The sequence below is a fragment of the Mus caroli genome, chromosome 19 (genome assembly GCF_900094665.2).
Source record: "Mus caroli chromosome 19, CAROLI_EIJ_v1.1, whole genome shotgun sequence".
In the NCBI taxonomy this organism is placed as follows: domain Eukaryota; kingdom Metazoa; phylum Chordata; class Mammalia; order Rodentia; family Muridae; genus Mus; species Mus caroli.
The window spans coordinates 654,629-679,660 of record NC_034588.1 but is presented as its reverse complement, the minus strand read 5'-3'; the positions used below and the strand labels follow the sequence as shown (position 1 = coordinate 679,660).

Below are 25,032 nucleotides of genomic sequence, written 5' to 3'. Positions count from 1 at the left end.
TTTTGGTTTTTCGAGACAGGGTTTCTCCGTGTAGCCCTGGCTGTCCTGGAACTCACTCTGTAGACCAGGCTGGCCTCGAACTCAGAAATCCGCCAGCCTCTACCTCCCAAGTGTTGGGATTAAAGGCGTGTGCCACCACCACCACCCGGCGACTTTCAGCTAAATCTTAAACCTACAGGCTACGCCCTTCAACTTTGTGAGGAAAGATTGTTTCATGACTAAAGTAAGAGCAGCTACCCTGGCTGTGTGATGGAACAAAATAAGACTTTACTCTTATCATTAGAGGTGGTCAATTTTAAGAGGTATAAAGCCAGCCAGCGTGGTAACAGCCGGCAGTCCCAGCACTCAGGAGGCTGAACTAGAAGAATCCTGAGGGTCAGCTGGGGCTCCTGGGTGAGAGCCTGCGTGCAGGTTAGTTAATGGTCAATTTGACACACAAACTGGAGTCACTTGGGAAGAGTGAATCTCTGCTGAGTCAATGCCCCTAACATATTAGCCTGTAAGGAAGCAAGCCTATGGCGAATTTTCTAGATTGCTTCTGGATGTAGAGGGGGGGACCACTTAGGTGGTGCCACCTCTAGGGTGGTAGACCTGGGTTCTATACGAAAGCAGGCTGAGCAAGCCATGGGGAGCAAGCCAGTAAGTAGCATTCCTCCATGGCTTCTGCATCCACTCCTGCCTCCAAGTTCCTACCTGGTTGAGTTCCTGCCCTGACTTCCCTGGATGATGGACTACAAGCTATCATGTGAAATAAACCCTTCCTTCCCAATCTACCCATTTCAGGAGTCTCATCAGGCTGTGGAGGATTTCTGCAATGGCCCGCATGTGCATATGCACCCTAGAGCTCCAGCCTGACCAACCTGAGCCTCTGCAGCTAAGTCCTTTTCTGTGAGACCTTTTCTTTCAACATAGTCATGGCTCACTGGGCTGAGAACCTGAGCTGTGCTGGGGGTTTCAAGGCTGTAGCCCAGGAAGTCACAGTTTGTCTGGTAGGATGCCAGAGTCCCCACGAAACCAAATGTGCAGGTGGGGGGGGGTGCGGGGGGGATCTCTTGGTTCCTCCTCTATAGCTGGGATTTCCCCTTTTCCTTCTCACTCTCCCAAACAAGCAAGGCCTCTCTGCAGTTCGCCTCAGTCCAAAATAGGAGGGCAGCAGATGGCCTTATGATTCAACAGTCTCTGCACCCCACAAAGTCGGGGGGGGGGTGGAAACAGAAGCTTGGCACCTGATGAGCACAGGTGTGTAGAGCAGGGCAGCGATAGGCGTCACGTTGATACCCATCAGCATCTTGCTATCGATGTCCGGCAGCCCCATGTTGCCATACTTCACCTCTCTGTAGGTCTCATCATAGTGCAGGATCAGTTGCATCTGCAGGAGGCCTGGGACAGGGAGCATCATAGAGAGCTCTAATCAGTCTGGCTCAGAACAACTAAACAAGCTCACCACAAGGCTGGCAGGGCGCCGAGTCACCTAAGCGACCCTTTCCTATATTCATCAGGACCAGGATAAGAACAAGACTCCCGTTCCCAGCCACCCGCACCTAGTCTCTGGCTGGGTTATGGGCACACTGGCTTGTGGCACACCCCGCCTCCCAGTCCCAAGTGCACGCCACAGCAACAGCAGATCTGACCCGGGAAGTGAAAGGGGAAGGAGGCCAGCTAGCCGCAAGGTTTCTCTTTCCAAGCTCGGGAGTGGAGGGGGAGGGGAAGCAGACCGCCAGCAGGATTCGTGTGTCCTCCCTACCCAGGTAGACGCCGTAAGTAAGGGTGCCACCCGTGCTGGCCGCCAGCACGTTCTTGACCACTCCGAGGCGCTTGCGGCGGTAGTAGCGGCGCTCTTCCTCCTCCTCATTGTAGTTGGGGTACGCACCCACGAGTTCGTCCAACTGCGGGCCGATCACTAATCACATGTTGGCTCCCGGGTCGGACTCCAGACCCTATCCCGGCTTCCAGGAGCTCAGGTTTCCCATCCAGGGTCCTAGTCCCCATCCCAGGGCCCCCGCACCCCACTCGGGGTGTCAGTCCACAATTCTGGATCCCTGTCCCCCAGACCCAGAGACCTAGTCTCTTCTCTAAATCCCTGCTCCCCACTCCGGGTTCCAGTTTTCCACTCAGAGCCCCATCCCCTATTCCAGAGTGTGTTCCTACTCTGAGACCCTGGTCCCCAGTCTGGAGCCCCGCCCCTCATCCTAGGACACAGGGGGCCTCCCATCCCAGGGACTTTCCCTCCCGGGTGCCCCGCGGGGCAGTCGGTCCGGTGTCCCATTGTGTTTCCCTGCCCTGCTCACGGGAGCCTCTGGCCCATCAGGAACTCCGAGCCGGTCTTCATCCCCTTGAGGACCCGCGGCCCCGGCCACAGGGTAGAGCGGAGGCTCCACCTCCATGACCAGATCCAGATCAAGGGCTTGCAGTTCTGGGCACCAGCAGCTGGTTGGGACTTCCTTCATCAGAGACCGCCCTGTCTAGAAGGCCCCACCCCGTGGGCCGCCTCCTCCTAGTATATCCATGGTGTGTGTGTGTGTGTGTGTGTGTGTGTGTGTGTGTATGTGTGTGTGGTATGTGTGTGTGGTATATATGTGGTGCATGTGTGTGCATGCGTGTGTGATTTTTGTGTTTGTTTATGTGTGTGTGGTGTATGTGTATGTGTGTGCAGTCTGTAGTGTGATGTGTGTGTGTGGTTTTTATGTTCTGTGGTTTGTGTGTGGTGTGTAATGTATGGTGTATATAGTATGTGTATGTGATGTGTGTGGTGTATGTGTATGTGTGTAGTGTGGTTTGTGTGTGTATGTGTGTTGTGTGCTTGTTTTATGTGTGTGTACAGTGTGTATGTATGGTGTATGTAGTATGTGTGTGGTATACGTGTATGTGTGCAGTCTGTAATGTGTGGTTAGTGTGTGTATGTGGTATGGTTTGTCTGTGTGGCATGTCTGTATGGTGTATGTGTATATGTTTGTGGTTTGTATGTAGCTTCTGTATGTGTGGTGTGTGTAGGTGTAGTGTGTGGTTATGTATGATGTATGTGTTATAAATAGTGTGTGGTATGTAGTATGGTGTAGTGTGTGTACTGTGTAGCATGTTGTAGTATATAGAGTATATGTGATATAGATGTGGTATATGTGTGTGTGTGTGTGTAATGTGTGGAGTATATGTGGTATGGATGTGGGGTGTGTGTGTGTAATGTGTGAAGTATATGTGGTATGGATGTGGTGTGTGTGTGTGTGTGTGTGTGTGTGTGTGTGTGTGTGTGTGTGTGCTATTGCAAGTGTATGCATCTTGGAACCCAGCCCGAGGGAAAATGCTTGTTCCAGTCTCAGGTCAGCCATTACATGACTTTGTGACTAAAGAAGCCAATTTTGCCAGGCATGGTGGTGCATGCCTTTAGTCCAAGCACTTGGGAGGCAAAGGCAGGCGGATTTCTGAGTTCGAGGCCAGCCTGGTCTACAGAGTGAGTTCCAGGACAGCCAGGGCTACACAGAGAAACCCTGTCTCGAAAAACCAAAAAGAAGAAGGAGGAGGAGGAGGAGAAGAAGCAGCAGCCAATTCCACTTCTCCATCCCCAGTTTACTCATGCATACAATAGCGTGTGCCCTCCTGTAGAGTATCAGTAAGTACATAAATGTGAAAATGAACAGGTGAGTGGATGAAGGACGAGGTGACAAGGAAGGGTCACTGGGGAGTCTAGGGGCTGAGGTGTGGGGACAAGTTAAATTTGCAGAGGTTCCGGACTTTTGTCTGGCAGGACTGTCTCCAGAAGACAGAGGGCACTGCTGTGGTGAAGCAGAAGGTGGGCTCTTGCGGCTCTATGAAGGGAGCAAAGGCAGCATGTAGCACAGTTGGTCGGGTGCTTCCTGTCATGGGCAGAGTCCTGGGGTGATCCTGGGGTGGTCATGGCTGTGCACACCTGTAAGTCCAACATACAAGAAGTGGAGAAAAGAGACCCGGTATTCAAAGAGTCATCTTGCTACATCTCAAGTTTGAAATTTGAAGTGAATACATGAGATACTGTCTTAAAAATAAAAGTAAAAGAACAGAGAGAGGGTGTTGCCATCATCTGGGGCATGGAAGACACAGGACAGGAGGGATACAGTGGACACTAGGAAGCTCTGAAGCTGTGTGGCTGCAGAGTGGACACCAGTGTTTACAGTCTCATGTGGTGGCTGTGGTGAGCCTGTGGCTGAGTGATCATAGTGTTGGGAATGGCAGTAGACTTTGAGACCCTGAGAGGATGCAATCCTATAGGATAAAGGGGGCAGGTGAGGCGTAATGAGAAGAGAGCAGCTGGCATGGGGGGGGTACCACAGTGAGTGGGCTCAGTGGGCACTGAGTGGAAAGGGCAGGGTGGTATGTGTGTGTGGGTATGTGTGAGTGTGTGTGGGTGTGTGTGAGTGTGTGTGAGATGTGTCTGTGTGTGTGTGTGTGTGCGTGTGTGTGATGTATCTGTGTGTGTGATGTACCTATGTGTGTGTGTGATGTGCCTGTATGTGTGATATGTCTATGTGTGTGGTGTGCCTCTGTGTGTGTGTAATGTGTCTGGGTGTGTGAGATGTTTCTATGTGTGTGTGGTGTGTGTGTGATGTGTCTATGAGTGTGTATGATATGTCTCTGTGTGTGATGTGTCTATGTGTGTGTGCGCACTTGATATGTAGTGTATGTGGTACATATTTATGTATGATGTATGTGTGTGTGTGATGTATGTATGTATGTGTGATATGTGTATTGTGTATATGTATGTATATGTATGTATATGTATGTTTATTTTACATGTAGCATTTGTGGCATGTATGGTATATGTGTATAGTGCATGTATGTGCATGTTGTATAGTATGTTTGTGTGTGTGATATGTGTGGTTTGCGATATGTGAATGCTCTGAAAGAGGCTGAGAGGAAGCACCCAAAAGAAGCCCCACCCCCTCAGGAATGCACCCTTCAATCACATTGGCTCAGGTCTCTGTGTACCAGAGCAGAGGCCAGAATCATGTCCCTAATGTCTGTGCCCTTTTCCCAGTCAGCCACTGATTTAAGAACAGAAATTGGGGCCAAAAACATGGCTCAACTAGTAGAAAACATGGCTCAACTAGTAGAAATGCTTTCTGTTTAATTTGACTACCCGAGTTCAACCCTAGAGCACCGCATAGTGGAAGAAGAGAACGATTTCTGTGGGTTGTCTTCTGACCTCCATAGCATGAGGTGGCATTTGTACACACATGTACATACATACACTTAGGTGGACTGTAAAAAATGTGTCAGATGAGGGAGGTCACCTGGGTAGACATCTACTATGATTTGCAGAACAGAGAACTTGACAAGGCTTCTATCTCTGCCACCTCTAGTTAGACCATGACAATTTGAGGTGACGGCATTTCCCAATGCCTTCTCTACAATAATATTTCATGCTTTGGTGTTTTTTTATTGGCTTGGTTTAGTTTTTCGAGGCAGGGTTTCTCTGTGTAGCTCTGGCTGTCCTAGAACTCACTCTGTAGACCAGGCTGGCATTGAACTCACAGAGATCCACCTGCCTCTGCCTCCCAAGTGTGGTGATCAAAGGCGTGCGCCACCAACACCCTGCTACATGTCATGTTTTTAAATTCTTAGGACAGTAATCAGTATCCGTCACAGGAAGAAAAGCGGAAATGGTCCGTGGCAGCTCATACCTGTGAGCCCAGACGCCCATCCTGGGGAACTGTTCTAGCTTCTTTCCTCTGTGATCACACAGTTGAGAGAAGAAAGGGGTTTATTCAGCTTATAATTCCAGGTCCTATCCATCACTGAGTGAAAAAAAAAAGGCAGGATGGAGACAGGAACTAGAGGGCAAGGTTTCTCATGGCACCTTCTGACCAAGGGAACCACTTCACAGCTAAAGAAACACAGCTAAAGAGACCATGGGGGGTTGTTGAGGTTGGTCTGTCGCTATGCGCCACAATGCTAAATTCTATACTGAAGGTCTAGGTCCACAGTGAATTCTCACAGTTACCAGCTTTTGTTGTGCAAATCTTGTTCCTTAAGTTAAAACTTCTGGTTAAATTAAGCCATAAAAATGGCTACAGCCACTGTCCTGGACACCATTGGCGAGCAGCAGCCATGGCCCTGCACTTCCCCATGGCCAGGGGCTTCAACAAGGCCCACACGCCAGCCAACTAAGGTCCAGATGGATCCGTGGGAGCCTCACCAAGCACACCAAGCTCTTGCGTGACATGATCCAGGAAGTGTGCGGATTCGCACCCTACATACAAGCAGCACCAAGTCATGGAGTTGCCCAAGATGTCCAAGGACAAGTGTGCGCGTGCATTCAAGTTCATCTAGAAGAGGGTGGGCACACACATCTGCGCCAAGGGGAAGCGAGAGGAACTGAGCAATGTGATGGCAACTGTGAGGAAGGTGGCAGCCAGGAAGGACTGATGAACCAAGTCTCCCCCAATGATTGATCTAGTACCAAAGAGGAAAAAAAAAGAAAGAAAAGGAGAGAAAATGGCTGCAGCCAACTACTGGAGGGATTTGAACCAGGTGGGCCTTTTTTTTTTTTTTTGGTTTTTCGAGACAGGGTTTCTCTATATAGCCCTGGCTGGCCTGGAACTCACTTTGTAGACCAGGCTGGCCTCGAACTCAGAAATCCGCCTGCCTCTACCTCCTGAGTGCTGGGATTAAAGGCATGCGCCACCACGCCCGGCTTTAGGCGGGCTTTTGAGTTACCTGGCTGAGAAAGAGAGGAAGAGGAGGAAAGAGAAGGCAGCAAGTAACTGGGGTACACCACTGAGGAGGTAGGCAGGCCAGCAGTAGAAAAGTAAATTAGGGGTGACCCTCCCCCCAGTAATTGTCAAAGACAGATAAAATAACTATAGTCTGGGTCTCGTTTATTTGTAAACTAGTTGGGGATTAGCTCCAACTGCGTGTACTACAGAGGATGCTGCTCCCTGCTCTCTGCTCCCAGGCCCACGCTCGGCTGGCTTTCTTACACAGCCTAGGATTGCCTGCCCAGGGTATGGTGTCCCCCACAATGAGCTGGCCCTCCTATACCAATTAACAACCCAGGTCATCCTCCACAGACAGGGCCACAGGCTAGTAGTATCATTTCTTCAGCTGATGCTCTCCTCTTAAGTGCTGTATCTTGCTGACAATGATGTGCCTGAATCCCAGGGAATACCACCTCAAATCCCTTGTCCTAGAAATTTGGAATTCCCATGGCCTTATCTGAGGCTGTTCCTGAGTTGAGACAAATTTAACCCCTGAACTTTAAGAAAAGTCCCCGACAGCCCCCTGATATGAAGGAGACTCTTTGAATCCTTTAACACCCCTCTTGCTTACTAGAATCTCTTGCCAGATGAGCCCCTTATTGCTGTGTGGCCTCAGACCAGTGGCTGACCCTCTCTGGGCCTAGTTTCTGGCTGAGCACTCCAAGCCCAGCTCCAGCTCAGCCCGACATGACAGCGCCGCTCTGCCTGTGCATCTGTCTGGCTCAGTTCCAGACAGTAACACAGCAGAGCTGTCACATGCTGATCCACGTGACAAGCGGCGGCTGGGGGCTCCATCCCACACAGAAGACAAGGCTCTCAGTGGCCCCTCAGCTCTACACCTTACCCCAGCTAGCTGAATCCTGCGGGTCTGCCAGCAGGTCGTGGGTCTCCAGGCCTCTCTTGTCCTCCCAGGTAGGCTGGGGAGTGGGGTGAGGCGGTGAAGAGCATCTCCCAGGTGCAAGGTCGGCACAGAGGCCCTGGCCAGCAACCTCCCGGCTGGCCCAGGGCACCTGCGGGAAAAGACACTGAACATGGCCCAGGGCAGAGATACGAAGGATGTTTCTCTCTCCATCACACACACATGTAATCCAATCGCCAGCCTGTCTGCCCCAGCAGCTGCTCAGAGTCATCCCCCTTTGTGCTGGCTCCCACAGGTGTCCCTGGAGTAGAGCCAGGCACAGCTCTGCACCTGCAGAGAAGCGGGACCCCAGGGGCCACCTCAGCAACACAGGGTGGCAGGCAGAGGGGATGTCTTTGGGGAGAGACATCCCCAGCTCTATAGTCATAAGTTACCACGGACATCCTACGTGGCCAAACCCTGTCCCTTCACAGATCCCGTTTTCTCATTGTAAAATGTGAGGTTTGGAGGTGACAAATCTGTGAGTGGGCTTCAGCTGGAGGTAGATCGAGGGTCACAGGCAGGCAGAGGCCGGGGCTTCAGCTGGCAGAGCCTGGTCCTTAGACCATATTTTTGGACTCTGGGTCTGGCCTTTCCTTTTAACAGATGGAGAGTAGCCAAGGCTAGGCGGGGTGTACAGTCTTTCTTGATATTCCAGGCCTCTTTGTTCCCCCCTTCACATTGAAGTTCCTAGGCTACAAATGCTCCTACCTCAGCCCTCCCTTCCTCCCCATCCGCTATCCCCAATCAATGCTCAGAACTGCTGTGCAACTCTAAGCTGGGTGCCTTTCTCTGGGCCCTGCCTCCTTTTCTGCGGTCTGAGAGAATATCTCTAAACCTCTATGAGATAGACGTTGTGGTAAAATCCCAGCTAACAGCTTCCACCTGGCCTGGAGCCAAGGTCAGGCACTAGGCCAGGGCGCCCCGCCCCAGGGGCAGGCATTGTTGGACCTTGCATAAGGGCAGAGTGCCAGACAGAGCCGGACAGCCAGGAAGCAGTGCAGCTTGGCGAAGCCGCAGGTACCGTATCCCGGGAAGATGGGAGTAGAACTGTTAGTGATCTCTTCCAGCTCCTCTGGGGTGCCAGGCTTCCTGTCTTGTCTGGCAACTGGCGGTTTCACACACAGGCAGCCTGTGTCTTCCAGGCCCTATGTGCCTGAAGCTTGAGGAGAAAAAGGGAAGGAAGAGACTGAGGGGGAGGGCTGAGAGGCTTGGGTAGCCCTTGAATCTGCACTGGATTCCCCAGCCCTTCCCTTCCTGGGGGACTCAACATCCTGTGAGGGGGATGAAGGACATGGCTGCCACTGGAGAGAACATGGCCCCTGACCCTGAAGTCCATTCAAGCACTAGCTGTTTCCAAGGCGCTACTACCAGGCAGGCCTGGCTAGTTGGAGAGGCTCCGAGGATCATAGGAAAAACTCTTCCTCAACAATACACTTAGTCAGAGTGAAAGAGAGGCAACCCCGCCCCCACGCAGTGCCGAGGGGGAGGGATCTTGTGGTTCTGAGGACTTCGTATTCTGGGCAGCTTATCTATAGGGAGAGTGGGTGGGCTCTGTCCCCAGGCCCGAGAGTGTCTTGTTCTCAGTTCCCCCAGGGACCCATAGATAGGAGAAGCTGCTGCCCAGAGCATTGGCAACTTCCTGGAACCCAGGGCCAACGCTACACATAGGCTAGAGATTAAAGCAGGAGTCCCTTAGGTTTTAGGACCTGGGGGTCTTTGAGCCTGACCATGTGACCCACCTCTGGCAGTTCCAATGGAGGTCTCCACTCCCTGAGGCCACAACTTTACTGTCCCTCCTGCATCTAGGATTGATGCGCTTGCCTGCCCTGAGCCCACACTGGATTGAGGTCTCCTGGAGGTCTCCTCTCCCAGTTCATCTGCCACTCACTGACTAAGTGGCCATCATGACTAAGTGCTTCTGGGGGCTGTGCCTGAACCAAGCCTTTCTTTTTTTCTTTCTTTCTTTCTTTTTTTTTTTTTTTAAAGATTTATATATTATTATATCTAAGTACACTGTAGCTGTCTTCAGACACACCAGAAGAGGGCATCAGATCTCATTACGGATGGTTGTGAGCCACCATGTGGTTGCTAGGAATTGAACTCAGGACCCCTGAAAGAGCAGTCAGTGCTCTTAACTGCTGAGCCATCTCTCCAGCCCAAGACCAAGCCTTTCTAAACCTTTGCCTTTGAGTTTCCCCAGCAGCAAGCATGACAAGAGCTAGCAAGAACTTACCCATGGTAACCAATGAAAAAAGAGAGCCAAAGAGCCCGAGACCTGCCTGAGGCCCTTCAGCCCAGTGCATGATCTTGCTGGGACTTGTGCCCAGGTCACTGAGCCCCTGACTATGGAGGCCTGAGGTGTAGTTAAAGAAACTGAGGCAGGAAGGGTGGGGGAGTGGGCAGAGCTTTCCTTTGTAGGAACTCTGTCGGTAGGAGAGCAGGCATGAGCGAGTAGGAGGGGAAGCCCATCAGCTGGACCCTTCCAAGAGCACAGGGCAGGGCACTTGCATGGCAGCTAAGCCCCAGGTGTCGGAGTGTGGGCTTCAGTGCTCACTTGTTCCCCATTTTCCCCAGTTTTCCGGCTCACCCTGCAGCCCTGGGCATCCACAGCAAATGCCTGTGCTGGTCCAGCCTACCATAAGCAGCCCCTGTTTGATGAGGCAAAGTCTCATGTAGCCCAGGCTTGCCTCAAGCTCTCTATGTCCCCAACGGTAACCCTGGACTCTGACATTTCTGTCTCTGCTTCCCAAAGAATCAAATTCTATCCTTCATGCATACTAGACAAGCCAAGTGAGCTACATCGCCAGCCCCTATTTAGAAGTTATTTTTATTTTTTGTATGTTTTTATGAAACATTTGTTTATAGCTAAGCAGTGGCGGCACATGCCTTTAATCCTAGGACTCAGGAGGCAGAGGCTGGTGGCCCCCTGAGGTCAAGGCCAGCCTGGTCTACAGAGCAAGTTCTAGGACAGCCAGGACCACATAGAGAAACTCTGCCTCAAAATCCCCAAAACTAAGCAAACAACAAACTAACAAACAAAACGTTTGTTTCTGATGTGGGGTGGTGCATGCCACAGCATGTATGTAGGAGTCAGAGAAACAACTTTGTGGGGTTGACGCTCTCCTTCTACCTTTATGTGAATTCTAGAAAGCAACTTTAAATTTTGGGGGGCAGGTAGGGGTTATTTTTGTTTTAAAAGATTTATTTATTTTATGTATGAGTGTTCTATCTGCATGTATGCCTGCATGCTAGAAGAGGGCATCAGATCCCAGTATAGATAGTTGTGAGCCACCATGTGGTTGCTTGGAATTGAACTCAGGACCTCTAGAAAGAGCAGCCAGTGCTCATAAGCACTGAGCCATCTTTCCAGCCCTTCTTCTTGTTGTTGTTGTTGTTGTAACTAGGGTTTCATATAGCTTTGGTTCATAGGGAATTTTCTAGAACTCATAGTAACCCTCTTGCCTCTGCCTCTCTACAGCTGGGGTTACAGGCATGGCTCATCATGTCAGGCTGATTACTGCTTTTAGGGGGATTCTCCAGGCCCATGGTCCTACTTAGACCCCAGGGAAACACAAATGACATAGAAACTCCCCATCCCAGCCTCAGGAAGACCCCGGGCTCACCAGCTCTGCATCTAAGCAGCTGAGCCAAGGGCTTGTATGGAGCAGCATGGTGTGGATCAGGAGGAATGACAGGATTGAGGGATAGAGACCCGAGGGAGCTGCTCTTCACGCTCTTTGGGCTCAGTGTGTCTGGACCTGGACTGAGGTGTTTCCAGTGTGTGAAGGAGCAGGATGTACTCAGGCTAGCTCCTGTCTTCCCTGTGCTCTGGTCTTTGTTTCCTTCAGTGGGGTGAACAACAGTCCTCCTGCTGTTGTTGGGTTTAAAGGAGTCAGGACAGACATCACTACTGACTGAGCCAGGGTGAGATATCCCCAGGGAACTGGGGAGAGGATACAGCCCAGTAGAGTTACACAGGAATCCCCAGTGGGTATGTCCATTATGGCTTCCTAGTTCTCCTGTGCTGTCTTAGTCTAAGCTTCCTGACCCCGGTGACAGATGGCCTTGGTTCCTCTGCTTACTGAGGTCCAGCTTGGCTCTCTGGCCTCTGGTGGACACACCCTTAGACCACAGTGACCAACCTCCAGGGGGCATCATGTGCCAGGCAGGCAGCCCTGAAGGAGAGGTGTGTGTCCTGCTGCCATGGTGAGCTGGCATTAGTGTTGCTAGGAGCACTTCTAGAATGTTCTGCACAGACTTCACACACAGAACTCCATGCCACAGTGTTTGGTAGCATGCCTTACATTTTTGTGGGCTCTGAAGAGATTCCAGTGAGCAGGGAGTGACTGTTGGGAGTGTCATTTTTCTTTTTTTCTTTTCTCATGGGTATTGTGTTCTGCAAGTTCATATATGTGTCGGTTTACTGTGTGGGGTTGCACATGTGTTTATATATGTGCATAAGGAGGCCTAAGATTGATGCTGGAAACCTTTCTTCATAGGTTCGCTTTGAGAAGGGTCTCTCAGTCAAGTCCAGAACTGGCCAAGATGAGCATTCTGCTCCAGGGAGTCCTCTCCGGGTTCAGAGGCTGGGATTATAGGAAGGTCACGTGACCACTAGCATTTTTCTGGGTCAGGAGACCTGGACTCTGCTTCTCTTGCTTTAACCACAGAGCATCTCCCCAACTCTGCTGGGGACTCAGGGGCGCTGGCCTCCCCTGTACTTCCTGGGGACAACAAATGATTTCTTTGTATAATAGTCTGCAAGCCAGGGCTCCTTCTCCTGAGACAGCAGGGAAACTGAGGCAGGTCAGAAGAAGCTTCACCCAAGCTCTCACAGCTGGTAGAAGCAGAGTCTGGAGCCACCCTGATAATGCTCGGGGTGGAGGGTGATGCTGTTCCCCCACAATCTCAGCTTTTCTTGTTGGAACAGGAGGCCTGAAGGGTCCCTCGGCACAGCCTCTGGCCTTGCTTGTGGCTGCAGATCATCTCTTCTGCACACACCAGTCCCAACAGCCACCCAGAGAACTGCCTGACAGTGGCAAAGCACTGATGCTCACCCTGGGCCCAGAGGCAGACAGCAAGGCCCCATCTCCACAGCTGTCAGCTAAGCCAAGCATAGTGCTACGTGCCCATAAACCTAGCACTTAGAAGATATCAGCAGGGGGACCCGAGTTCAAGGGCATCTCAGCCACATAGAGAGTTTAAGGGCAGCTTGCCTCACATTTAACCAAACCAAATCTAACACCCAGGGCTGGAGAGATGACTCAGCACATGAAGTCCTTGCCAGCAAGTATGAGGACCAGCGTTCATATCCCAGAGCCCAGGGTGCTGGGTGTGACAGCTACCGGGAATCCCATCGCTTGAAGGTGGAGAGAGTGGACCCTCAGGGCAAGCTGTCTAGGCACTAGTTTTCCTTTTTAAGACTTTTTATTTTTATTATGTGTATGCATGAGTGCAGGTGCATGCAGATGCCAGAGGTACCAGGTCCTCTGGAGCTACAGCTACAGATGTGGGTACCAGGAATTGAACTCAGGCCCTCTGGAAGAGCAGCAAGTGCTCTTAATGCTGAGTCATCTCTCCAGCCCCAGACTGGTCTCATCTATGAACTCTGGGTTCAGCTGGAGAATGATTGAGAAAGACACCAGGATTAGCCTTGGGCCTCCACACGCACGGACATGGGAACACACATACACACGTGCAGGTACATTACACACAGAGGCAAGATTTTAAAAAACGCAAACCAACAATAACGACGACAAATCCCCACTCCTCCAGCAGCTGGGGAAGTTTGGGGCACTCAGCCCCAAGACGAGTTAAATAGGCAAAGTGGGGTTGGCCTCCTGGTCCAGTGGGAGGGAACAATAAGAGGAGGTGAGCACGGGGTAACTGGGCTTCCATCCTATGCTGCCACACTGTACAAAGCCAAGTGGAGCCGAGGGGCCACTGTGAACAGATAAAAGGGCGTCAGAGTGGGCTTCCTGGAGGAAGAGGCTTCAGTTACACTGAGTGCTGAAATCAGAGAGGAAATGAGGAAAGAAAGGGGCCCCAACGGTCCTAGGCACCAAGTCTAGGAGTGAATTCGTCACAGGGCTCCTCTGATGAGCCCAGGGGAGTATCCAGCCCCTTCCCTGTCTGCCAGTCCTGGCTGGTGTCTGCCAGTCCTGGCTGGTGACTGAGCCTCTATCACCCCACCTAGCCCTTCTCCTCAGTGGTCACTTTCTCTTGTGTTCTAGCTGGCATCATGGCTGAGGTGGGCAGGAGGGCCTCTGGGAAGCCCAAGGCGTTCTTCCCTTTGTGCCAAGGAGACACAAGAGTGTCGTCACAAAGGTCTAGTAACTCCTCTGCCCAAGGTCAGCCAAGGTCACGGAACCGTCTCCACTCAGCAGGCTCCTCTTGTGTAGTGCTCCTGAACTGTGGTGGTTGCAGCGGTATTCCACACTGTAGCCATTCCTGTCCTCTCTACCCAGGCCAGGCAGTGGAAAGTAGCCCCTGCGAGGGCACTAGAGCAGGAGGGCCTTGGGTCAGAGCTACTCTTCACAGGCTCCGCAGCCCAGCCTTCAGGGCTGCCGAACAGCTGTCCCCAAGCCCATACCCTGTCCTGTAGCTTCCTGTAAGTCCATCTGGAAGAAGGAGACATGTCTCATGTCTGGCTGTGTATCAATCAGTGGCCACTCTATCACCACTGGAGTTATCCAAGAGAGACCGTGGGAAGGCTCTGAGCCACTGGGAAGGGGCCGGGGCTGAAGACTGTCACAAAAGTGAGGGCAGCCCCAGCCACCTGATTCACCCTGCACTGTCCTGCAGGATGGACTCGTTTGAAGACAAGCTTCAGCAGCTGCGGGAGGCCTTCAAGGCGGGGCGGACGAGGTCAGCTGAGTTCCGGGTGGCACAGCTGCGAGGCCTGGGCCACTTCCTCCGAGACAACAAACAACAGCTGCAGGAGGCGCTGGCCCAAGACCTGCACAAGGTGGCATGGAACAGGGACTGTGGGGTAGGGGTGTGTGTGCCCCCAGGTCAGCAAGGGTGGTACAACTGGGATAAGGAGCACGGTTTAGGCACATCCTCCAGGAAGAGGGGCTGAAAGCCCAGGGGACCGCAGCTCCTTTTGTGAGACACTGCGGACTGTTTGACCCCTCCAGCTGTCCTCCGTCTACTCTGTAGCTGCTTATGGAAAACTTGGCATGCGCTTGGTCCTGGTCAGTCTAGGGTCTGGAGAGAAAAGGCAAAGCAAAGCCCCTGTGTCTACAGAGCTGACCTTTGCAGGGGATGCTGTGCATGCATGCTGCCTGGTAACGTGCATGGTGTACACACTCCAGTGTTGGGCGTGGGGGGCAGCCCAAGAAACTGGTTTGTACGTGGAGGTCAAAGAAGGCTTTTCTAAGAAGGGAGGAGTGGCTCGGAACAGACAGGAAGTAGGGGAAAGAATGAGCTGCATGGACATTGGAGGAAGTTGCCCAGCAGCATATATGCAAAGGTCCTGAGGCAGGAGAGCTTGGTGTTCCTGTAACTGAGGAGCTAGGGAAGCCAGAGTGGCTGGGGGAGAGTAAGAAAGACAGAGACAGACAGAAACAAGGCCTGAGGAAGTGGGCCACACCCTGGAGGATTTGGCTGTCACTTGGCACTGTAGCCATCACAGTCTCTGTAACCTGCAGGCCCTGTGGTTCCCTCCCAGTCCCAGCAGCAGCCATACAGGGTCCCTCCAGTCCTGAGATGGTTGTCCAAGGGGTTGCTCCAGGGAGTTCCACTTCCCTATATCTCCTGAGGTTACCTTGGAGACACTCCTCAACCCTAGTCCTGGACTCCTGGGACTGACTCCGGCTGCTTCTCACCAGCCCCGGCCAGCACTCAGAGGACCTGACCTTTCCCCCTTTAGCTCAGGTTCCACCTCTGCTTTCTTATCCGACTCCAGAAACCTGGACCTTACAAAGGATGCAGCAGCCCAGAAAATTCACCTGGGTGCCTCCCCCTGATCCAGTCAGAAGACTCACTGTCTCCACCCTCGACAGGCCAGGCAGCATCTGCCCAGTGCTGTGGCATCCCCTCATCCTCCCCCTAGCACTCCTCCTGCTGGGCAGTCACAGACACTTAACCCTAGAGGGGGGATCAGAGAACTCAGTTTCTTGCCCAGAGACACACAGCCAAGAAAAGCAGGGCCCAAGGAAGAGCCTTATTTATAGTACCCTACTCTCTTGAGGTCGCTATGCCCCCTAGGTGTAGACTGATTTCTAAGCCCATCCAAACCTCCCTAGGGTCCTCAGGAGCTGCCAGGCTTGCTATGAGCTGTGTATGGCTGAAACTAGGCTCAGCTACTAGGACTCATGGTGGTATTAGGTTGCACAAGACACCCACCAGGCTTTGTGTGGAGTATACCCTTTTTTTTGTTGTTGTTGTTGTTGTTGTTTTTGTTTTTCGAAAGAGGGTTTCTCTGGGCTGTGTAGCTCTGGCTGTCCTAGAACTCATTCTGTTGACCAGGTTGGCCTCAAACTCAGAAGTCTGCCTGCCTCTGCCTCCCAAGTACTGGGATCAAAGGCTTGTGCCACCACTGCCCAGCTGAGTGTTCCCTTGTACAGTCTTGCCTGGCACTCTGAACTGCCTCTCCAGACCTTGATCTTCTGCTACCAGGGCACTTGGTAGTACCCCCTGGGCTGTAGGGAATAAGTCGAGGACAATTGTGCCTTGTGCCCCATGCTCTGTATCCCGGGCTATGCAGAAGCAGAGAAAGCTCTCACCAGCCACCAGGCCTCTGTGCCTGCTAGGATCTCTTCCCACTATATAGTCTGCCTCCAGGTGCCCACAGCTCCCAGGAGTGGGTGAATGAATAAATAAATGAGTGAATGAATGAAAGGATAAAGAGATGCAGGACCTATAGGAAGGAAGCAATACCCGCCCCATTCGGCCCTGACTCTCATTTCTTTCTGTAGTCAGCCTTCGAGGCCGAGGTGTCTGAGATTGCCATCAGTCAGGCAGAGGTGGACCTGGCCCTCAGGAACCTGCGGTCTTGGATGAAGGATGAGAAAGTGTCCAAGAATCTGGTGAATTGGAGGAGGGGGTGTGGCAGGGTGGTAGGTGGGCTTTATGAACTCCTTGTTCCCATAGTGAGGCTCCAGAGCCTCACTGCTCACCCCTGACCCAGGCTACACAGCTGGACTCAGCCTTCATCCGGAAGGAGCCCTTCGGTCTGGTGCTCATCATCGTGCCCTGGAATTACCCCATTAACCTGACACTGGTGCCGCTGGTGGGGGCCATAGCTGCAGGTGAGGAGGCCTCCACCTTCCCACATCCCTACACACTGGAGAGCTCAGGGCTACCTAGGAACCCAGAAAGGGAAGACGGGAAGGGGGACTGGCACCCGGCTCCTAGGTGGCCTTGTCCATCACTTATGATTCTTCATCTGAGGGTGGGTGTGAACACATACCCTGCATGGCTGCCCTCTCCTACATTCCCTCTGTGCTGACTGCAGGGAATTGTGTGGTGCTCAAGCCCTCAGAGACCAGCAAGGCCACTGAAAAGATACTGGCTGAGGTCCTGCCCCGCTATCTGGACCAGGTAAGCAGAAATAGTCGAGTTCTATACTTGGCTAGCGGGGCTCTTCTGCATTAGCTCCATCACCTTCCCTCACCCCCAGCTTCCCTTCTAGGATATAGCCTGTGTAGTCTGTCCCCTGACATCCCATATCTGGCCCCAGCATCATTTTATCTCTTGGTCTAGTGTTCAGCCATCCCCTGCCCCAGGAAGTTCTCAGGAAGGATTGTCTATGCCTGGGTGAAGAGGCAAAGTGGGTGGGCTCCAGGCAGGGTGGACTCAGAAGCTGGGTCTGAGGACCTTTGCCTGCCCCCACAGAGCTGCTTTACTGTGGTACTGGGTGGGCCTCAGGAGACCGGGCAGCTGCTGGAACACAAGTTCGACTACATCTTCTTCACAGGTAAGGCTCCGGGTTGGCTCTAGCCTCCACTGCCTAAGAGAGAAGGGCAGAATTCCATGTCCACATACACCAGCTACCTCCCTAACCTCAACCTCACTAGTCAAAAGTCTGCCCATGTCAAGCTTCTACCGCATCAGGCCCTGACAGCAGACACCCATGGCCCCCCTTCCACCTTCACAGGTGAGAGAGAGACTGGCTCAGGCTGCTGAAGGGTAGTGCTATCCAACCCAGGGTTGTCCAGTTAGCCATAATAGGATTTGCACCCAAGCTCTTAGGAAGACTAGCTCCCAGAGGTCACCTGCCATTGTGCTAGCTTGTCCCAGGTCCTGGATGTCTGCTTCAAGGGACCAAGATGAAGCTTCTAGAGGATTTAAAAGATGAGGTAGGTAGTGAGCCATGCTTCTAAGACCTGAGCTGGCCGGCTTCTGACTTGCCTGTGGTTAGAGTAGGGGAGAAGTGGGCTTTGGAATTTTCTCTAGACTTTGCCTAAGCTTAGGAAAAGCCCAGCTGAGAACAGGGAAGGATGCTGGAGCAAAGGCAGGTTGGTCTTCCCTATGGGGAAAAGCCACTGGTACAGTCTCATAAGTAGGCAAGGCAGGAGGCAGGGAGTGCCATCAAAGTCACCTCCACACCCTCAGGCCTAGTGGCCCTTAGATTTGGGTCCCCAGGGTCAGGTGCAGAGGCAAGGCAAAACCCAAGGCCTGTTTCCGAGCCAAGGCCTAACAAACCAGACTTCGATCTTGATGCAAGGTCCCATGACTAATCTGATCAGTTTGCTCATCTGTAAAGCTAAGACTGTCCAAAGCCAAGGTCTGTCCAGAAAGAAAAAAGGTCTTATCCAGCATACAGTCCTTAGGAAGCTAAGACTATCCAAAGCCAAGGTCTGCCCAGAAAAAAAAAAAAAAAAAGGTTTTATCCAGCATACAGTGCTTAGAAGGGCTTCATTGAGCCCCCTCCTCCCTCAGGCAGGGAGTCTCTGTTGAGTACGTCTGAGACTTCAGGTCATGTCTAAGGGTGTCTCTTCTGGAGTCTTGTCTGTGTTTGAGGTGCTGAGAATCAAACTCAATGCTTCAGACATGTCAAGCAAGTTCTCTGCACTGAGCTCAGCTCTCTGCCCAAGGTGGGGCTGCTGCTCTTGTTTGGGTTTGGCTTTTTTTTTTTTTTTTCCAAACAAGGTCTCATGTATCCCTGGGTAGCCTCAAATCACTACATAGCTGAGGGTGACCTTGTACCCCCGATACTCTTACCTTGGAGTGCAGGAGTTACAGGAGCACACCTCCATGGCTGGCCCAGCCACTGTTTGAGATAGGATCTCACACTGTAGCCCAGACTGGCATTGAACTTGAAGTAATCTTCTACCTCAGCTTCCTGAGCACTGAGATCACAGGCAAGTGTCCCTGTCCCCAGAGTGCCTCTGTGGGGCGTGAACTGAGGAGACAGTAAAGAAGGAACGGAGGAATTATGGTCTGGCAGGGAAGGGCTGGGACAGGCTGGAGGATGAGCGGGTGAGGGAAGGAGAGGAGGACTCAGGGAGTGGCCTGTGGAGCAGAAAGTCAGGGAAGACGGAGTACATGAGACGGAGAAGAGAGTCCTGACAATCAGTCAGGCGAAACTGACTCTGGCCTTAGAGGACAAGGTGAAAGGCATCAGAGGTTTCAGAAGATGGAAACGTGGTTAGTCCTGTGGGAGGCTGGAGAGTAAACTTCAGGGTGGGCCAGGGATAGAAGCAGATACAGGTAGAAGCAGAGAGGCTTCACCTAGGAGGGAGTCAGGGAGTCCAACTTACCGCTGGGAGTGCAGAATAAACTCCTTTAGAGCCTCTGTGCAGGGACCCAGGTGAGGATACACACCTAGCCAATTGACTTGTGAGCCACTCATGGCCTTTCCATGTACCCAGGGAATGCTTATGTAGGCAAGATCGTCATGGCCGCTGCTGCCAAACACCTGACACCCATCACCCTGGAGCTGGGGGGTAAGAACCCCTGCTATGTGGATGACAACTGCGACCCCCAGACAGTGGCCAACCGTGTGGCCTGGTTCCGCTACTTTAATGCCGGCCAGACCTGTGTGGCCCCCGATTATGTCCTGTGTAGCCAGGAGATGCAAGAGCGGTTGGTGCCTGCCCTGCAGAATGCTATCACACGTTTCTATGGAGACAACCCCCAGACCTCCCCCAACCTGGGCAGAATCATCAACCAGAAGCATTTCAAGAGGCTCCAGGGATTGCTGGGCTGTGGCCGTGTGGCCATCGGTGGCCAGAGTGATGAGGGAGAGCGCTACATTGGTGAGTTTCCCTCTAACCTAGGCTAAGGCCTTCCTAAGTCAGAGGAGCCCATGCTGGACTGCAGGTCTCAGCCTATGTCTGAATCCTCTCTGTACCTCTGGAAGTTGGCCTGAGCACACAGCTTTAGGTATCCAATGCCACAGTGCCCCTATCAATGTGGGTCCTCAAAAAAGCCCAGGACCCAGTGAGCTGTGACCTCACTCTAGAAGTTCAGAGTGTGGCTTACACCTCTGTTCTAGATTTTGCTGTTCCGTGAGACTGCAGACCCCAAGCCTGAGGTCCTAAGAAGTCAGACCCTGGACTTACCTGTGTGCAGGCTATGTCCTCATCGGAGCCCCTCTTTCTAGGCATGATTTCACCTAGGGGTAAGGCTAGGTTGCCTCTTGTATTGCAGCCCCCACAGTGTTAGTGGATGTGCAGGAGACAGAGCCCGTGATGCAGGAGGAGATCTTTGGGCCCATCCTGCCCCTGGTGACTGTGAGAAGCCTGGATGAAGCCATCGAGTTCATGAACCGGCGGGAGAAGCCGCTGGCGCTGTATGCCTTCTCCAAGCGAAGCCAGGTGGGGTCAAGTACCAAAGGTGGGCTGTGGGAGGGGTGGTAACAAGGGGGCACAGCCCCTATGGGTAGTTACAGGGCCTTAGGCATGGTGGCCTCCTGGCTTTGTCCCTGCCCTCCCTCCCTCCCAAAAGTCAAACCTTCCCCAGGGCAAACTCTCCTGGATGCCATCACCCCTGACAAAATTTTTTTTTGAGATTTATTTATTTATTTATTTAATGTATGTGAGTACACTGCCCTTGTCTTCAGACACACCAGAAGAGGGCATCGGATCCCATTACAGATGATTGTGAGCCACCATGTAGATGCTGGGAATTGAACTCTGGACTTCTGGAAGAGCAGTCAGTGCTCTTAACCGCTGAGCCATCTCTCCAGCCCTGCCAAACATTTTTTTGAGATGAGGTCTCATGTAGCCCAAGCACACACATGGTACACATACATATAGACAGACATGGTACACATACATATAGACAGACAGACAAAATATAAACATAAAATAAATACATCTTAGAGATTAAAAACAAACACGTCTACCAAGTAAGGGGATGAGTGATAGCTGGGCCAGTAAAAATGTCACAAAACCTGGTGACCTGAGCTCAATCTCCAAGAATCCTGTGAGAGAACAACAGACTCCCACAAATTTTTCTCCCTAAAGATTGTCTCATGAGCTGTGACTAGTGTCTCACTAGTCTCTCTCTCACATACACATAAACACACAATAGAATGTAAAAAAAAAAAAAACCCTACCAAATCAGTTACATACCCAGCTGTCATTCTTAAAATAAAATACACTTTATTTATACAAAAATCCATAAAGGCAGTAGACTTCCCGTGCACCCCACAAGCAGCTCCCCACACTTGAGCCAGGAGAGTACTCCAGCAGTGCCACCACTGCCCTCCTGCATCTGTGCCACAGGTGTTCCTGATCTTGTGCTGCATGGACTCGGCCTTAGCCAAGGTCTCTGCAATGTCCCCAGTGTCCTGGCTTCTCACAACTCCGTGCCAGGGAACGGGATTTCTAGAGAGAATGCCTCTGGAGCATCAGAGCCACAGGAAGCTAAAGGGCGCCTGAGCAAGGCCGTGTCTGCTAGAAGGCTCTGCTGAGAGCTGTTCTGTCCTGTCTGGAGTGTCCGAGCAAGCCTCCGTGCTGGCCTCGAAGGAAGGGAGAGGCCATGTGCTGGAGCTCTCTCTATGAAGGGGACAACTGCCATGTCGCTGCAGATGTGTTCTAGACCTCATTTAGTCAGTTAGAACAGCCTCTTGTGTGTGCTCTCGGCTTAGCAGTTTGTCTGTTTTTTAATCATACTTGTCTATATCTGTGTGAACATGCAGAAGTTGGAAGTCAACTTGCAGGAGTCAGTTCTCTCCTTCTACCTTGTGGATTCTGGGCATCAGTCTTAGGTCATCAGGCTTAGTGGCCACTGAAACATGTCACTAGCCCCAGCTTTAAAAAACATTTTTTTTCTTTTACATTTATTTATTGTGTGGTTGTCAGAGGACAACTTGAGGAGTCAGCCTTTTCCTTCCACCATGTGTATGTTGGGGATCAAATCAGACTATCAGGCTTGGCAGCAAGAGTCTTTACACACTGAGCCATCTCAGCAGCCCTTTTAATGGGATCTCAAATAGCTCAGGCTAGCCTTCAACTCACTATGTAGCTAAGGATTACCTTGAACTCTTGGCCCTCGCACCTCCACTGGTGTAATTACAGTCACGTGCTACCATATCCAACACTGTCTGACTATGCAAGCCTCCAGTCTGTCCTGGCACTGCCCTGTGGCCATTTCCTCCCTCATTCTACATGAAAGTCTCTGCTGGGACCATCTCAGACTCACCTTCAAACTCAGCCATTCCTCTGTGGGATCGTTAGAAAACACAACACAGCATTTTTGGCAGAGAGGGCCAACTGCCCCTCAGAGTCTCCTGAGCGCAGCACTGGTCTGAGACCAGGCTGGTTTCCAGCCTGCTCTCCCTCTGATGTGGCTGTTGCTCTGGGAAGCCTCAGGCTGAGGCAACGCTGATACCTGGTAGGATCCACTTCACCAGACAGGGCCCAACTCAGAGGTGTCATCAGAGGGCATTAAGTAGGGCAAACCTATCTCCTTTCCCTTCAGTGTTTGAGGAACCTGCAGACTGGAGAAAACCCTCCAGAAAGTCAGGCAAGGCTAAGCTCAGGCTGCTACGCCCACCTGACCTTAGGGACCCAAACTCACCCCACAGCTCCCTTTATTTCTCTTCCCCTTCTCTCTGGAATAGCTGTCTCATTTATAGTAAGATTCAGTAGTTACCCCCTCCCCCTCCCTGGGAAACTCCATGACTTGACATCTCACTGTGTCCCTACTCTGCATGTCTGAGTAGATGTGCCAGGTCCCCTCAACACCCTGTCAGGGACACATACAGGTGGATCCATAGAGAATATGCCCCAGGGTGGAGCTTGTGAGTCTGCCCCATTAGGCCCCCCTTGGACCTCAGACCCTCACTGAAACAAGGTCCANCCAGGAGTGCTTTGCATCTTTTATCTTCCAGGTCATCAAACAGGTGTTGGCCCGGACCAGCAGCGGGGGCTTCTGTGGGAACGATGGCTTCATGNACATGACCCTGTCCAGCCTTCCTTTTGGAGGAGTGGGTAGGTAGCAGCAGGGCTCTGCCCTTCTGGGCTGACCCCCTACCCCCCTACCTGCATCCCCATCCTGCTACCTGACCACATTAACTGCAGAAGATGNGCNCCNNTCTCAGTGCCCAGTGCAGCAGGTGGGAGCATAAGCCCCTCCCCACTGACAGTGTCCAACTAGCCTGCCTCTCTCCCACCTCCCTACAGTCTGTGGTGGAACTTTGCAGATATGCTTGCACTAAACATGTGGGTGAGAAGCTAGAGAGATCACGTTGGTGGGTTTATAAAAACACACCAGTTGCCTCCAGCCACTGAGTTCTTTGTCTCTCCCCCAGACTTTAGCCACCCATCCCCACATAGTCCTGGCCTTCAACTCCATGGCAGGGCCAAATGATGCTCCTTTAGCCTTCCCAAGTCCCTGCACACCCAGCTCGGGGTGTCTCTGTTTCCAGGAGGCCAGGCATGTGGAGATGCCCCATTCCACTCCCTGTCCCCCGCCCCCAACTTCAAACCTCACAGCTGTATTCCAGCAAGCCCACAGGCATGTGACCAGGGCAGCTACTTCTCCTTTAGGTCGACTTCCTCACTGAAAGTGCCCTGGTCCTTCCACCCAGTCAGACTCAATATCAGAGCAAATGACAGCATTGTCTGGCTAGTCCTGGTCTGGCCTAGAAGTCCTGCTCTTGTTACCCACTTAGCCTCTTGTGATGGCTACTGAACCTGACCCCTTACATGTCCCCCCCACCTTCCCCGCTTACACACTATCTGGCTGACTCCACGTCCCTCTGGCTTCCCTTACTTTAACAAGCCAGCTTCATTACTACCAACTTCACCCAGGTCATGTCCCCTGGACATTCTGGGTTGAGTCCTTGTTCCTTCCTAGACAGTAAGAGCTACAGAGATTTGAAGATGTCTGCCACAAACCTAGAAAAAAGACACCACTCTCACAGAGAGCCTGAGGCAGTCACTTGCCCAGAGTGTTCAGTATGGGACTGAGATTCAACGTTGGGAAGCCTAGCTCCAGAATTCATACCCATGACCTCAGTTTGCCTGTCCCTAAGGGCACCTGGTAAAATGGCTGGGGCAAGTTCAGTACTCATCCATAATGCCTTGCTCTGAACACTGGCAGTGGACACACTGCTCTGTGTGTCCACTGAACACACAGAGAAACAGAGGCTAAGATAGCCTACCCATCAAAGCCAAGTCTATGTGATATCCCCTCAGTTGGCCCTTAAAGACCTAAAGACCCATGTTCTGTGCTGCCCACAGGAACCAGCGGGATGGGCAGGTACCACGGCAAGTTCTCCTTTGACACCTTCTCCAACCAGCGTGCCTGTCTGCTACGCAGCCCGGGAATGGAGAAAATCAATGACTTGCGCTACCCACCCTACTCCAGTCGCAACCTCAGGGTGTTGTTGGTGGCCATGGAGGAGAGGTGCTGCAGCTGCACGCTGCTGTAAGCAGGGGTTTTGGGGCACAGGAGCCTGCCTGGGGCACAGCTTCAGAGAAGTGGCCTGCCAGGGCCAACGCCACAGAGCAGTCTGCTCAGCCCTTCTTGGTGGAGCCCTCTGCCTCCTGGGGCTCCCCTTTTTGGACCTTTGAATGAGATAGGCTGAGGGTAGGAAGGCAGGAAGGGATGGAGTGACCATAGAATCTTCGAGAAAACAGAGCACTTCTGAACTACCCACACTCTGGCGGATAGTGTTGCAAGGGAGCAGTGATATTCGGCACAGTTCATACTCTGTGACCAGGCATGTCTGGGTCTTCCGACTCTCAGTTTTCTATCTGCACAATGGAAATAAAACAGCCTTAACAAAACAGCCTATGGTCGCTGGAAGTATTAAACTAGGAGGGCTGACCCCAAGCTACAGGTGTCTTGTCTTTTTTGGAGTGGAGGTGCTGCCTCTGTGATAAGACCAAGATTTTCCCCCAGCTACAACCTCACCCCTCACCTCACAAGTTTACTCAGCCATAAAACATTCCACCAGTCTGAGCTCCATGCTCCAAAGGATGGCGCTTCCAGCCACTC

General features: G+C 52.1%; 2 protein-coding genes across 6 annotated transcripts in view; one reads left to right on the top strand and one right to left on the bottom strand.

Moving 5' to 3' along the window:
* Positions 1-2,449, bottom strand: part of Unc93b1 (unc-93 homolog B1, TLR signaling regulator) — a 14,521-nt gene extending 12,072 nt beyond the window's left edge. Inside the window, exons 1-3 of one of the 2 annotated variants that reach the window (XM_021151764.1) lie at positions 2,289-2,449; positions 1,745-1,886; positions 1,227-1,380 (exon numbers count right to left, since the gene is read on the bottom strand). In XM_021151764.1, the coding sequence (XP_021007423.1) occupies positions 1,227-1,380; positions 1,745-1,886; positions 2,289-2,447 (455 nt within the window). In that variant the 5' untranslated portion in view covers positions 2,448-2,449. The remainder of the gene's footprint in view (positions 1-1,226; positions 1,381-1,744; positions 1,887-2,288) is intronic. The other variant, XM_021151766.1, reaches the window with a different exon arrangement.
* Aldh3b1 (aldehyde dehydrogenase 3 family member B1) lies at positions 1,644-25,032 on the top strand. 4 transcript variants are annotated; one of them, XM_021151769.2, is made up of 10 exons: positions 1,644-1,748; positions 14,434-14,596; positions 16,551-16,661; positions 16,763-16,883; positions 17,090-17,175; positions 17,470-17,551; positions 19,449-19,835; positions 20,230-20,396; positions 22,919-23,018; positions 24,273-25,032. In XM_021151769.2, the coding sequence occupies exons 2-10, from the start codon at positions 14,435-14,437 to the stop codon at positions 24,461-24,463; spliced, it is 1,407 nt and encodes a 468-aa protein (XP_021007428.1). In that variant the 5' UTR covers positions 1,644-1,748; position 14,434; the 3' UTR covers positions 24,464-25,032. The 4 variants fall into 4 exon arrangements, with proteins under 4 accessions (XP_021007428.1, XP_021007427.1, XP_029328590.1 ...); XM_021151768.2 differs by having other exon boundaries at positions 1,644-1,757; XM_029472730.1 differs by lacking the exon at positions 1,644-1,748 and adding an exon at positions 7,517-7,640.